General features: G+C 53.7%; 1 protein-coding gene, 1 long non-coding RNA gene and 1 other non-coding gene across 4 annotated transcripts; all 3 read left to right on the top strand.

Moving 5' to 3' along the window:
* The first annotated feature begins 161 nt into the window (after positions 1-161).
* LOC143166482 (uncharacterized) lies at positions 162-900 on the top strand. The gene is made up of 2 exons (XR_012996405.1): positions 162-205; positions 609-900. It is a non-coding gene; the product is annotated as an uncharacterized LOC143166482 (long non-coding RNA).
* On the top strand, positions 405-530 carry LOC143166803 (small nucleolar RNA ACA64). Its single transcript, XR_012996453.1, has one exon. It is a non-coding gene; the product is annotated as a small nucleolar RNA ACA64 (small nucleolar RNA).
* Positions 901-1,222: 322 nt separating the features above from the next.
* Positions 1,223-12,316, top strand: TBL3 (transducin beta like 3). 2 transcript variants are annotated; one of them, XM_076351002.1, is made up of 22 exons: positions 1,223-1,276; positions 1,419-1,470; positions 1,556-1,648; positions 1,909-1,956; positions 2,256-2,397; positions 2,925-3,009; positions 3,454-3,621; positions 3,929-4,004; positions 4,435-4,531; positions 4,945-5,141; positions 5,522-5,663; positions 6,141-6,199; positions 6,730-6,833; positions 7,480-7,630; positions 7,775-8,005; positions 8,804-8,874; positions 9,274-9,430; positions 9,846-9,904; positions 10,401-10,504; positions 10,735-10,806; positions 11,222-11,380; positions 11,541-12,316. In XM_076351002.1, the coding sequence occupies exons 1-22, from the start codon at positions 1,230-1,232 to the stop codon at positions 11,651-11,653; spliced, it is 2,427 nt and encodes an 808-aa protein (XP_076207117.1). In that variant the 5' UTR covers positions 1,223-1,229; the 3' UTR covers positions 11,654-12,316. The 2 variants fall into 2 exon arrangements, with proteins under 2 accessions (XP_076207117.1, XP_076207119.1); XM_076351004.1 differs by lacking the exon at positions 11,541-12,316 and having other exon boundaries at positions 11,224-11,372.
* Positions 12,317-13,319: the final 1,003 nt, after the last annotated feature.

The following is a 13,319-nucleotide window of genomic DNA, read 5'->3' as shown; positions in this document are numbered from 1 at the left end:
ACCGCCCGGCGGGGCGAGCCCCGCGCTCTGAATGGGGAATACGCTGCGGTGCAGAGCGGCGCCTTCCGCTCACTTATACAGGGCGCGGGGCAGGTAGACCGCTCGGCGGCCGTGCGCATGCGCCAGGCTGGCGCATGCGCGCGAGCCCCGGCTATGAGGGGGCGCGCGCGCGCGCGCGCGGCCCTCAGTCTGAGGAGAGCGGAGGGTAGGTGAGGGGGGACCGGGAGCTGCTGGTGGGGGGGAGCGCGGCGCCTCCCGCCCTCCTTCAGCTTTTTAACAAAAAGAGAAGGAAAAAAAAAAAGCTGTGGGGGTGCGCTTATGGCGCTGTCTGAGCCGGGGGCGGGGGCTTCGGTGAGCGGCCTGGATGGGGGCTTCGGGGGTCGCGTTGGCTGCGGGCGCCAGGCGCAGTCCGAAAATCGCTTCGGGTCTCCTGTGGCCCCTTGGTGAGATAACTGTGCCGACAGCATAGGGAACATTAAGCTTACTGCCCGCGGCAGCGTGTGGGGAGTGAAACCCGTGTTCCCATAACCCCTGCAGCGAGCAGGCACCGGGGGCCAACGCCTGCCGGGGTAAGTGCCGTCCCTGAGAGCTGCCTTTCCCTCCGTCAGCAGGTGCTGAGCGCGGCCCGGGGGTCCTCGGCCTCCCCGGACGGACGGGTGGCGGCGCGGAGCGGACGGATCTGCCCGGGCTGCCCGAGTAACGGCCGCCAGCCCCGCAGGGAGCGGCGCGATGGGCTCGCTCGCCCCGCGCCTTCGGAGCCGTTCGCGCCGCTTGCGAAGGCGAGCCTTGGGAAGCCGAGGGGGTGCTGTAACGGGCGGCGGCACGGCAGTCGCAGCCGGAGCGCCTTGAACTGGTTCGGTTGCGTGTTTTCATGTGCAATAAAAGATGAATTACGTGAAAGCTCCTTTGTCAAGTCTCCGTCTGTCGTTCCTGTTGTCTAAAGATCCCACTTTTCCCTGTGGTTGGGGCCGGGAAGTCGCTTCCGTGGGGCGGGGAGGGGGTGCGGGGGCTGCTCCGGGCCCGGCTGTCCCCGCCGGCACCGAGGTACCGGGTGTTCTTTCCCCGCCGCCTCGGGGGGGGAGGGGGGGCCTGTGGCGGCGGGGGCCGCTTCCTGCCCGCACCGAAGATGGCGTCCGTGGCCTCCCCTCCCCGGCGCGTCACTTCCATGCGCCGGAAGTGGCGCTCTTCTCCCGGCGCTAACCGGAAGCGGCCGGCACGCGGAGCCAGACATGGAGGCCGCCGCCGCCGCCGCCAGCCCCGTGCGCTTCAAGAGCAAGTGAGGGGCGGCCGGGGCGGCGGGAGCGCCGGGGCTGGGGGCGTGGGGCGGCGCTGCCCGGGGGCTTCGCCTCCGGGAGGTAACGGGCCGCCGCAGCTTTGCTTTAACCGCCGGCGGGCGCGCGTCTCTCTTTTCCTTCCAGCTACGCCGTGTCGAGGAAGATGGAGCCTTTCTACAAAGGAGGGCGAGTCCAGGTACCGGGGCGGCGAGGGGCGGGTTTGGGAGTACCCCGTCTCCCGGCTCTGTACACGTCCCCGGTTTCCGTTCCTTCTTTTCCAGATAAACCGGGACGGAAAGTTCATGTTTTGCCCCTGCGGGACCAAGCTGAACGTCATCGATGTAGAAACGGGAGCCCTCCGCAGCCTCCGACAGGTGAGGAGGTCCAGCCGCTGCCGGCCGGGGAGGAAACCGCCGAGGATTTTCCAAGGCTCCCGAGGTGTTTTCCCGCTGTCGCCGGCCGTTGTTCTAAAGCTCCCAAGAGGGAGAAGTGGAGGGGAGGATGGGAATAAGCGCAGACAGGTGTTCCTCGCGTTGTCCCTCGGTGTCAGCAGAAGCATGTAGAGAAGGGAACTCCGAGAGCACGCCGCTCCACGGGGGCTTTAACTGTGGGCGTTTTCCTTCCCTTTCCGTAGGACGATGAAGAGGATATCAGCTCGTTTGTTCTCAGCCCCGATGATGAGGTATGTGTTTGCCTTGCGGTTTTCTGTGCTGCTCTGTCAGGCCTCCTGATAAAGCCAGTGAACGCTGAAGGCTGCTCCGCCTGGAAGCGCCCTGCGCTTCCAGAGATCTCTGCGGAGTCTTCTCAGGCGCTTCCGTCTGTCTCCCCTCCTGGGCTCGAGTCGGACGTAGGAATGCCGAGAGACTGAGCTTCGGGAGCGTCACAGCAACTGGCGTTTCTGTGCTTTGTGTGTGGGCGCTGAAAGAAACGAAAATCTAATTAGCAGTTAATCGCGCTTTCCTTCGCCTCACTTTTGCGTAGATCCTCGTGACAGGGAGCCGAGCCCTGTTGCTGAAGCAATGGAACTGGCGAGAGAACAAGTGCGTTCGCACGTGGAAAGCCGTGCACATAGCGCCGGTTGCTAGCATGGCCTTTGACTCTACTTCAACGTTGTTAGCCACAGGTACAGTCCTATTTCAGCGTCACACGATGGGAATGGTTTTGAGCGGCCCTTCTGCTTTTGAACGGTTTAGCTCGGCTGGACACAGCCGGAGGCAGTGATCTCCTGAATTCACACACAATCAGAAGAGGTTTTACGTAAATAGAAGTGACGTCCTGACAGGCGAAAAGGGATCCTTTCGATGTTCTAGCTAATATATACTTAGTAAAATGCTGATAAAAATCGGGCATCTATGAGACAGCGTGGCGTAGTTGTCCTGGCGTAGAACTGGGACTCTTGGAGCTGGAGGAGGTCAGGCATGACCTGTAACTCAGTTGTACTTCAGGTTTGACTGTGAGCAGTCAGGTTTTGCCCAGCTCTCTGAAAGCGTAAGGTGCTCCGTGAGCTTCTCTTGGTGTGGGTGGTTGTTATTGGATTCATTTTTCTTTCCGCTGCCTTTGCGACCCGTGAAACTTTACAGTTGCTGATACGTTGGACCTCCTGGGTCTCTCTCCTCTGTAGTTCATTCTTAGGTGCCCTTCTTTTCCCAGGTGGCTGTGACAGCACCATTAAGATCTGGGATATGGTCAAACAGTACTGCACACACAACCTGAAAGGATCTTCAGGAGTCGTACAGTAAGGACGAGTCGTACTTGTCAGTGGCTGGCATTAGTGTGGTGCTTGGACGCTAGGACTGATGTGAAACGTCTTGAGTTAATGGGACGTAAAGGCCCGTTCCGAGCGGGTCCTGGGCTCTTCTGTTTCCTGAGTTTTGAGAGGTCTAGTGAAGGAGCAGAGCTACGACTGACTTTAGCCCAGAGAGGAAGGAGTTTGATCAAGAGATTTGTTGGGATCTAAATGGAATATCTGCGCTTCGAGAATGCGTGAGACTGGCAAAGATCAGTCGTAAATTTTCCTGGTGGGTGGCAGGGGAACGAAGTCCTACAAAGAAAGTCCTGGTATAAATTCACATCAATTGATCTGCCAAACTCTTTGTGTGGAATATATGTTTATTTAAATATTGGGCTCACACCAGATAGTTTATTCCTGTCCTGTTCAAGCGCATCTCCTTCTGTCTAGCCTCGTTGAGTTCCACCCTGATATCTCCCGTCTGCAACTCTTCTCCTCCTCAATTGACTACAAAATCCGCATCTGGGACCTGAATTCCAGCAAGTGTGTTGCTCTGCTGGACGGCCACTTCAGTGCCGTCACCTCGCTGGCGTTTGCAGATGGAAACACGCTCGTTAGGTAAAACCTCGCAGAGGCTTAGCCTTTCTCTCCCGTTCACCCTGCCTCCTGCCAGAGGCTGTCTGTTCCTGTAGGGTCGGGGAAGGTTGTCCTGTGAGGGGAAGGACTGCTACAAACGTTCAGTCTCCGCTCAACTATACAAGCGAGTGACTGAGGGTCTCGGTACTGGTGTTCCTGGCAGTATGCCGGGCTGTGGCGTGGAAGGCTGGTGCCTTCTTCCACATGGGCCTCTTCCCACAATTCCAAATCTGCGCTCAGAGCCCGAGTTGAATGGATTTAACACTGAAACTGCCCTTTTAACTTGCAGTTCTGGCCGTGATAAAATCTGCATGGTGTGGGACCTGAAAACCAGAGAAAGTAAACGAACCGTCCCTGTCTACGAGGTGAAATTGCATTTCATTTATTCCTTTGAGATCCTTCGTAGTCTCTAGGTCACAGTTCGTATGGTACCTCTCCCTCTTTACGTTCCTGCACATTGTGAAATCGGGTTTCTCTCCCTTGGACTTTCCAGAGGCCTTAAAACTCTGTCTCTAAAGCTGTTTATTTTCTTCCTCTCCTTGCCCGGTGTGGTCGTGTCTGGGCAGGTTGAGGAAACGTATGCCTCCACTGCCCCAGTGCTGTAGAAGGAAGGAAGGGCAGTCACGGAAGAAATTTGTCCTCGCGTTGTATCTGCCTGCCTGTCCTCGGTAGCCGTGCGGTCTGGGTCGGGGGGGGTGCGCCTGTTGGCGCTAGCGGGCTGTCGCGCAGCTCTGGTTGCTGAAATGGGACTCCGGTCCCTGGCGCTCAGCTGGTGTTTGGCCAACTCTCTTGCAGAGCGTGGAAGCTGCCATCTTGTTGCCTGAAAAGGGAGATTTCTCTCAGCTGGGTGTGAAGAAACAAGGGTTGCACTTTGTCACAGCTGGCAGCAAAGGTGAGTGTCGTGGCACGTCGCTGCCAGATCTAGAAGCCAAGGAAGGGCTGTGCTTAAGACGCTGCACGCCATTACTCCTGGGATGTGTGTTCTTCGTGTGGACGAACTCTGAGGGCTGGAGAGCAGAGCCTTCTCCTGTCTTCCTCTGGCAGTAGTGGATGAGCAGGATTCATCAGGCGTGCCCTGGAGTTTTAGCTACGTGTGTTTTCAAACTGCAGAAAAGTTTGATTTGGACTGAAGAAGAAAAACTTTGTGGCCCTTCGTGCCGCTGTGATTGGATCTCTTCGCAGTCCTGCCTTAAAGCTGTGCAGCTTTTTCCAGTAGACAAGGCCGGGGTTTGGGTTATATTCCTTGGACAATCACTGTCTAAAACAGTGGCTCTGACAGATAATTTATATCATCATTTTTGTTAGGCATCCTGAAAGTTTGGGAAGTTGCCACAGCTGCTTGTGTGTATACCCAGCCCGTGCCCTTTGAGTCGAAGGAGGAGGCCAGCGAGCGCAGTCTCACCCAGTGCATGCTTGTGCCTGAGAGAAATGAAATTGTCACGGTGTCCGTGGAACACAACATTGTTTTATATGACGCTCAAACGCTTCAGCTCAGGAAGCAGGTAACAACCCTCAGCCTCCCTTTTCCTCTTCCTTTATCCACGCTTGGGGATCAGCTCTGCTTCTGGTGAAAGCTTTGTCCAGGGGCGCCCTCCTCTCCTGCCTGTACTCGGACTGTTCCTTGGTGACAAGCCAGAAAGCCAGTTTCACTGGTGGGGTTGTTTGGGGGAATATTGCACAGACACAAACAAAGGAAAAGGAAAGCAGAACAGGCCTGGCCAGAAATCCCTCCCGTGCTCCAGCTTACGTCCAACACGATTTTTACACGCAGTATTACCTGAAAGGGAACAGTAATGCAGCCTCGCTGAGCGTGGTGCCATTCGGTACTTCTCTAACCAGCTGACTTCTCCCTGTTCAACCGTTTCTGTTCTGCCATCCGCAGCTTGCAGGTTACAACGATGAGGTTCTGGATGTGAAGTTCCTTGGGCCTGGCGATTCTCACATTGTTGTGGCTACCAACAGCCCTCAGCTGAAAGTGTTTGAGCTGGCAACGTCACACTGCCAGATCCTCTACGGCCACACAGGTGCGTGTGGTCAGCTCTGGCGGGGGGGGGTGGGAGATGTGCAAGTATTCCTTCATCCAGCTTCTCTCACAGCGCTTGCGTGGAGAGTGGAGTCCTTGAGCTCCCTCTGGAGCAGCATCACAACAGGTTTTGGAGTTGTGTGGCGAAAGCGTATATTATGCTGTCCTGATTTTGCAAACGCTAGTTTTCTTTTTCCAGGCCTGTCAGTTCAGTCCCTTTCACTAGCAGTGAGATCAATTTAAATTGGAGCTAAAGACGTAGGTGTGTGAGTGCGAGCCCTGGATGCAGTTTTGTGGCTGCAAGCGGCAGACTCGCACCAGTGCCGTGAGCAGCCAGTCACTCCGGGTGTGGATTCGTTCCCGAGTGTCCCAAACCCGTCCCCTGGTCAGTAAGCGGGGGACTCATTAATTCACACATTTCTGTTGTCCGATTTCAGTATTACTTTGCATCCAGCTGTTTTTTTCTTCTTTTGTTTAGAAACAGTTCTTGCTTTGGACGTCTTCAGAAAAGGCCTGATGTTCGTCAGCTGTGCTAAGGTGCGTTAGTTTTCTTCACTTAATGAAACTCTTCGTTTCTAGTGATCTTTATGGGCAGAGTTGTCGTATTCCTTTTTGGTGATCCAGAAGGGGATTTTCTTCAGGCGGAATTCCTGTCTGCTGCATCCCCCAAATATAAGGTTCTTCCACTATCCCTTTTTAACGTTGTCCCCGGGGAAACGCGATTGATTGTGTGTTAGCCCGAAAGGAGATGTCTCATTCTCCAAGCGTCTTGCTCTTGCATTAGAGTTCAGAGATGTCATTGGTGTGAGACCGATGGGGAGCTGCGTGCCAAAAACGCGTTGGAAGACAAGGTGCCAACTGCCCTGATACACCCAGAAATAAACCTCCACGCTGGAATCCCAGACTGCGGCGCACCCTGCTCGGCTGCGTCTGCCCTCACCTGCCCTGACAAATGCAGGTTCAAGCTTGAAAAGGAGCAAACAGTCAGGCTCACGGATGTGGTGAATGCATGGGGAACCGCTCACTTGTCAGAAAAGCACAGCGGCTTCTGTCCTCTCCCATTACAGGACAAAAGCCTTCGAGTCTGGCGGATGAACAAAGACGGAAGGGTCATCTGTGTTGCCCAAGGGTTGGGTCACGCGCATGGGGTAGGCGCTGTCTCTTGCTCAAGGTAATAAAAATCGGACAGGGGTTTACCTTTGCAAGCACGAGTCATGGCTGCTTTGCTGCTCCTCGGGGTGAATGTTTTGGCGGATGCCTGCCTCTGTTTCTCATTCTTGGTCCCAGCTTGTCATGGTGCTCTGAGTTTGAAGGAGGGACGAGTTCTTTTTGCGTGCACATCTGTCCGTCCATAAGCTGTGAAGTTTGCATTTCTTTGCCAGCCTTAGCTCTCGTTTGCCTTGAAGAGCAGCGGCTGGATAAGTTGCCAGATAAAGCTTGAGCGATCTGGAGAGGAGGGTTGGGGAGCGAAGGGAAGGTGTCTGTGAAGGCGCTTGCTTGAATAGCATGCCTGTTTATCAGCTCTTCTCCTTTCTTCGTGCTGCCTAACGGGCTGGAAGCCCAGCTTGCCTGTTGAAGAGCTGCGATATACCTTTGTAAATGAAGAGAGCTAGCAGTGCTCTTGCCTGATGTCTGAACTGCTGGAGGCTATCCCAGGGACCTAAGTAAAATGAAAAACCATAAAAGCACTCTGTTTCACACCCCGGCAGAGCGACTGACTCTGTGTAGATCCCGGTAGGGGAGGAGAAGGCCTTTTTTTCTGTGCAGGGGAAGCCACTGTTTTGCTTCCTTACGCTTGACTTTTTTATTCCTTTCAGACTGAAAGAAAGCTTCATAGTAACCAGCAGCCAGGACTGCACAATCAAGATCTGGAATATCCCGGAATCCCTCACTTCCAAAGCAAAAGCAGCCTTGATCTCCAGTCCAGAAACCCTTCATGCCAAAGTGACTGAGAGGGGCCATGACAAGGTAAAGCTCCACCTTACGTTAGAACATGCTTTTAATACTTAAATCTTCCTCTCCTGCATTGTACCCTACATTTATTACCTGTCCGACAGCAAGAGCGAAGACTTAAACTTCTTTGCGCTCTCTGTACTTGCGTGACTTCTCTAGGACATAAACAGCGTGACAGTTTCCCCGAATGACAAGCTCATCGCCACAGGCTCGCAGGATCGGCTGGCCAAGCTGTGGTCCTGTTCTGATTGCTCTTTGCTGGGTGTCTTCGCTGGACATAAGCGTGGAATCTGGTGTGTGCAGTTCTCCCCAGTGGATCAGGTCTTGGCCACCTCTTCAGCGGATGGGACCCTGAAGCTTTGGGGTCTTCGGGACTTCAGCTGTCTGAAGGTAATGAGAACTCAGACTGCCCCTTGCTCTAGCAACCCTTGCGCGGTACGGGGATTGATTAAGGCTGCTTTAGAAAAGCATGTGCTAGTTAGAGTGCAGCCGCGATGTAGCAGTGTGGCCACGCTGAAGGAAGAGCTCTCCAGGTCTAGCCTTGTCCTCCAGGATCTTGGATCTGCGAGCTGCATGCGAAGCTCCAGGAGAAGAGCGTCTGCCCAGCGCTCAAGTGACCTTTCTTTTCTAGCTAACCGATGCGCAGCGTGGTTGATCGTAGGGGAAAAGCACATTGACGCTATTGAAAGGAAGCTGGCTTTGCCTGACGCAGCTGTGGCCATGAAGGAAAACCACACAAGTTTAAGTTTCAGACTCACTCTTCATAGAAGAACTACCTTTCCAGTCCAGTAGTGTCTCGCTAAGACAATGAGGAGGCAGTTGCCACTCTGTGCCGTGTTCTGCCCAGCAGCGTTACCTCACTGGGTGGGCGCTTCATGCGGTGGCAGGGGAATCAACCGTCTGGGGAGGTGGCCTGCGCAGCTGGCCTCGCCGTTCAGACCGTTTGCAACGCGACCTTGGGCTACAAGTTTTAGGCAAGCAGGTGGTTTGAAGCAACGCTATGGGGGGGACACAAGTAATTTCCTACTGCCCTTTCAACCTCTACAGTAAAAGTCCCGAGGATAGAGGCTGCCTTTTGGAACTTAGCTATTTGGGCTTTAGGAGTAAATGTTATCCTCTTGAAAGAGGACTCTCTTGAAAGGGCCGGCAACAACTCTGACGCTTTTGAGCTTCCTTGCTGTTTTCCAGACCTTCGAAGGTCACGACGCCTCTGTACTGAAGATCATTTTTGTAAGCCGAGGAACACAACTGCTCAGCAGGTAAGTGCCTACACCGGGAGCCCAGGGGAAGATGCCAAAACTAATCGGAAAAGAAATCTCTTAGCTGATACCAGCAGCAAGATGGAAGAGTCTTGTGCAAGGGATGTAGTTTTGGAAAGACTGATAGGAAGATGCCGTGTTTATGCCAAGCTTTCTGCAGGGGCAACTTACCTTCCTCCCCTCCGGTTACGCTGTGGATTCCAGTTAGCTGCCGTGAGGTTGCTGGGTCAGTGACAGGCAGAGCTAAGGGTGCATCTCACCCTGGACATTTTTGGTTAATTCTGCTCCTGTTTGAAAGGCATTGGAATGGGACAAGTTCATCTGAGATTTAAGGTGGGGCAGAGCGAGAATGGATCTATCCAGTGATTCTTTCTGTTACGTTTCTTTCTCTTCCAAAAGCGGTTCTGACGGTCTCTTAAAACTCTGGACAATTAAAACAAATGAGTGCGTGAAAACGTTGGATGGTCACGAGGATAAAATCTGGGGTCTTCACTCTAACAAGCAAGACGATATGGTGGTGACAGCATCCAGTGACTCCTGCATCACGCTGTGGAAGGTACGGTACGGCGTCTTCCTGTGTCCCCTCTCTGGGTTGGTAATGAGAACGCAGTGGAGAGCTCGGGATCCCAGTGGCTTGTTCCTCACTGTTCCAGCACGGCACTTCCTCACCTTCCGCACTTTGAAATTGGGTCAGTAAGGCGTATCTTGGGGTTTGGGGTTATTTTTTTTTGGCCATACTGTGTTTCCCCAGTTGATGATGTCAAAGGAACAGCAGATGGGCCCCAGCGGCCTGCCCAGTGGCGTTCTAAAGGTGCTTTGGAGGGAAGTTGCGCGTTGCTGGATTTAACACTTAAATTACTTGACCTAGAGATCTTGCTGCAGAAACTGGTCTCCTAATCACTTGATGGCTGAATAAAAATTTGTCTCTATTAAAGCAAGATTTGACAAAGTTATATTCTGGATTTTTATAGGACGTCACTGAAACTGAAGAGAAAGAGGCGCAAGCTAAACAGGAGGAGCAGATCATGAAGTAAGTTGATCCTGTGCAGTAATGAGCTGTGAAAGGCGAACGCTGTCCAGTGAAACTGCCCACGCCTACAGCCACCCAGCTCCATCTAACCCGAATATTACATCGTTCAGCCGTTTAGAGGCTGTCAAGGCACAGTAGTCTCTTCTGCCTTGTACTTTATCTTTAGTTCCTGCAGAGCCTTGCTGCAATACTGTCAGCGTGACAATTGACTGGTTTCATGTTCGTGCACTGCTGAGATAAGCAAAGTCAAACCGCCGAGACCCACTTTCACTTTCTCCTGCTTCAGCCAGCACTGAATAGTTCAGGGAGCCCTTGAACGTGCCAGCGTAATTACCTGCACAATGAGGGCACTGAGGCATTCATTGGCAAGCAGCATTAACTTCTTGGCGTTAAATCTCCGCACGCTCTTATTGCCAAATCTGCTACTTTCTGTACAGCGTCTTTTTCCACTAACCAAATATTTGTCTCTCTCTCGTGACCCTGATTTGTTTTCCAGAGAGCAGGAGCTTTCCAACCTGCTTCATGAGAAAAGATACCTCAAAGCTTTGGGGTTGGCAATCTCTCTGGATCGCCCGCACACAGTGTTGATGGTGGTCAAAGGTGAGTCCACCTTGTGCTCTGAGGGCATTTTTCTGCCCTCTCTGCTTTCCAGAACATCTCTTCCAGGCAGACGAAGACTTCAAAGTCTAATTGTCTGAAAGCCTCAGTTTTCCCTTTCTCTTATGACTCCCCTTTTCCTCAGTGGAATCACCCCAGATAACAAGTGGTCTCCCTGCTCGCAGCCCACGGGCCGGACTCTTGCACGGACTCTTCATTTCTCTTTTCCGCAGCCATCCTCAAGGAAACTGACGGGAGGAAGCACCTGGAAGAGAACGTTGTTCGGCTCCGGAAGGATCAGAAAGGTTTGTTGCAACACGGTTGAAGTGCCAAAACCTTTCGGGTTAGGGGCTTGTTTTCTCAACTGAAATTAAAAGGGGAAGAATCTCCCTAGACTCAGCGTTTACCGCTGAGCTCCCACCACCCGGGAGCAGGACTGCTGCCCAGGGCCAGCTGCTCTGTTCTGGTGCCGCTCGTGGCGCCACTCTGAGCTCGTGAGAGGGGCTTTGCCTGGCCGTTCCACCCCCTCGCTTAGGACGTCCCTGTGACGGCTCAAGAAGCGGTTCTGTGCACAGTCGTTCTGCCCCTCCGGGCTCATCGGTCACGGCGTGTGGGAGCTGAACCGCTCTGTAAGACGGAAGAGACGCTTTCTAACTTGGCGTCTCCCGCACGCCAGCGCCCGTGGCACAGCCGGCGTGTACAAATTCCCTTCCTCCCTAGAGGCGGTGTTAACGTTCTTGGTGACGTGGAATACGAACTCTCGAAACTGCCACGAGGCCCAAGCTGTCATTGAAACCCTCCTGAAGCACGAAGCACCGGACAGCCTCCTGCAGTACTCGGGCATTAAAGCTGCCGTGGAGTCCCTGCTGCCTTACACCGGTGCGTCATGCTGCAGGGACGGGCTGTGAGCCTGAGGGTCTCCTCCTGTGTTGTGAATATTCCCCGTTTGCCTTGGTCTAAAGAGAAGAGAGGGTTTTGCACCCCCTTCTGGTGAGCTTTCTCTCCTGCGATGCTAACCACTGGCTTTCTCTCTTTGCAGAGCGCCATTTTCAGAGGCTGAGCCGATTGCTACAGGCCTCCATGTTCATTGATTTCATGTGGCAAAACATGAGGCTGGCTGATGCGGCCCAGCAGGAAGACGCGACTCCGTGACCCTCCTCCCACCAGTTCCCCTTTCCGGAGGGGAGAGCCTGAACTGCTTCCCCACAGGGGACGGCAGCTGGACCGTTCCTGTATTTTATAATAAATTTTTAAAGTTTGAGTTTCTAAAACGAGTCCAGCGTTCAGGCTCCTTGGGGCTTAGTGAGGGGAAGGCGTCGTTCCTTTGGCCAAGCTGTGGTTTCCCTTTGCCTTTTCAGGCCCGGACCCTCAGACAGCGCTTGGTTTGGAGAAAAGGCAGAACCTGGCTCCGAACAAGCAGTTGCTCTACTGGGGATTCAAAGGCTTTACGGAGTTGGGAGACGCTGCTGGCCATGTCGTGTCGTATCCCAAAGCCCCGCTAGGCAGCGCGTCTCGATCAGCGCGGTGTCATCGGATGTTTTCTTTGCTTGGGCAAAACGCAGCCTGGGCCAAGGCAGGGCTCTCGCCTGCGCCCGCCCCGTATGTTGGTGCCCGGGAGGGAGATAAGCGCAGTTCTAATTCCCCAGCTAGCAAAGTTTTAAAGTATAAAAAAACCCCAAGCGGTCTTCATAGGTATTTACATGTATTTTATTTCAGAGACAAAAATGTGTAAGATTTAGAACACCACAAACACCTCACAGGTTGGTTAAATTGCTTGTTTCCAAAAAAGTTAACCAATACCTGGGAGAACAACTAAAATTAAAGTTAGCAATCTATATAAAAGTGTTAAGTTTTCCTATAACTATTTTTCTAACTCAATTCTAGCAAATGACTTCAGGATGAGAATCGGGGTAAGTTTCAGTAACTGTCACACCCCCTTGAAAGGGGAATGTTCTGTTCATAACAGAGCTCTGGCCCCCTTACCCGGCTGGGAAACGAGCTGCGCTACGGCCCTCGTTGTTTCTGTGCCTGCACAGACATCGCTGTCGGGAACAGTCGGGGATGAGGTTCCTGGCCAACGGGTTTTTTTGTTCTCGCAGCCATTCAGCGGATCCAGCCAATTCATGTATTTGATGGCCGGTTCTCCGCTACCCGAGTTGATCTAACTTAAAAAAAAAAAACCAAAACCCACCAAAAAGCAAAGAGTTTAAAAAAAATATATAAAATAGGGGGTTCGGGTAAGTGACATTCACACGCGGCTGCACCATCCCATCCCTACGCACCACCAGTAATTGTAGCTCTGGATTTCTCGGGTGACTCTAAGCCACTTGCTCTGCCCGGGTTTCCCTCCTGCTCTCCCGGGTGGCTGCCGCGCTCTGCCGGCTAGCCCCGGCGCGGGGAATAGTGCAAGAACGATTGTGAAATTTTCGCATGCTACATTGCAGGATCAATACCCGCCTGAGGGAGAATTAACTGACTCCGAAGTGACCTCTAACTGACACAGGAGCTGCCAGATCCGCAGCTTCCCTGACTCCCCTGATGAGTTAAACCACTAAATCCTCTCCCGCTAACTCGGGTAAAGCCCCTCCTGGCCCCCCGGCCTCCCTGCGCAAGCTGCGGCACGAATCGGTGTTACCCAGGGAAGCAATGTTCGCATGCGTGTTCTGTCGGGATCTAACCGTGTCCTTGGAAAGCGACAGCGCCAAGCCCTGACGCTCCCCGCGCCGCTGCCCTCGGCTCCTGCGGCACTTCGGCGAGGAGGGTGCCTGGCTCTCGGTCGTGGTGCCGGCCCAGGGCCGGGTCTGTGCCCCCCGCCCCG

The sequence above is a fragment of the Aptenodytes patagonicus genome, chromosome 13 (assembly GCF_965638725.1).
Source record: "Aptenodytes patagonicus chromosome 13, bAptPat1.pri.cur, whole genome shotgun sequence".
Taxonomy (NCBI): domain Eukaryota; kingdom Metazoa; phylum Chordata; class Aves; order Sphenisciformes; family Spheniscidae; genus Aptenodytes; species Aptenodytes patagonicus.
The sequence above is the reverse complement of the archived record's forward strand: the minus strand, read 5'-3'. Positions and strand labels throughout refer to the sequence as shown.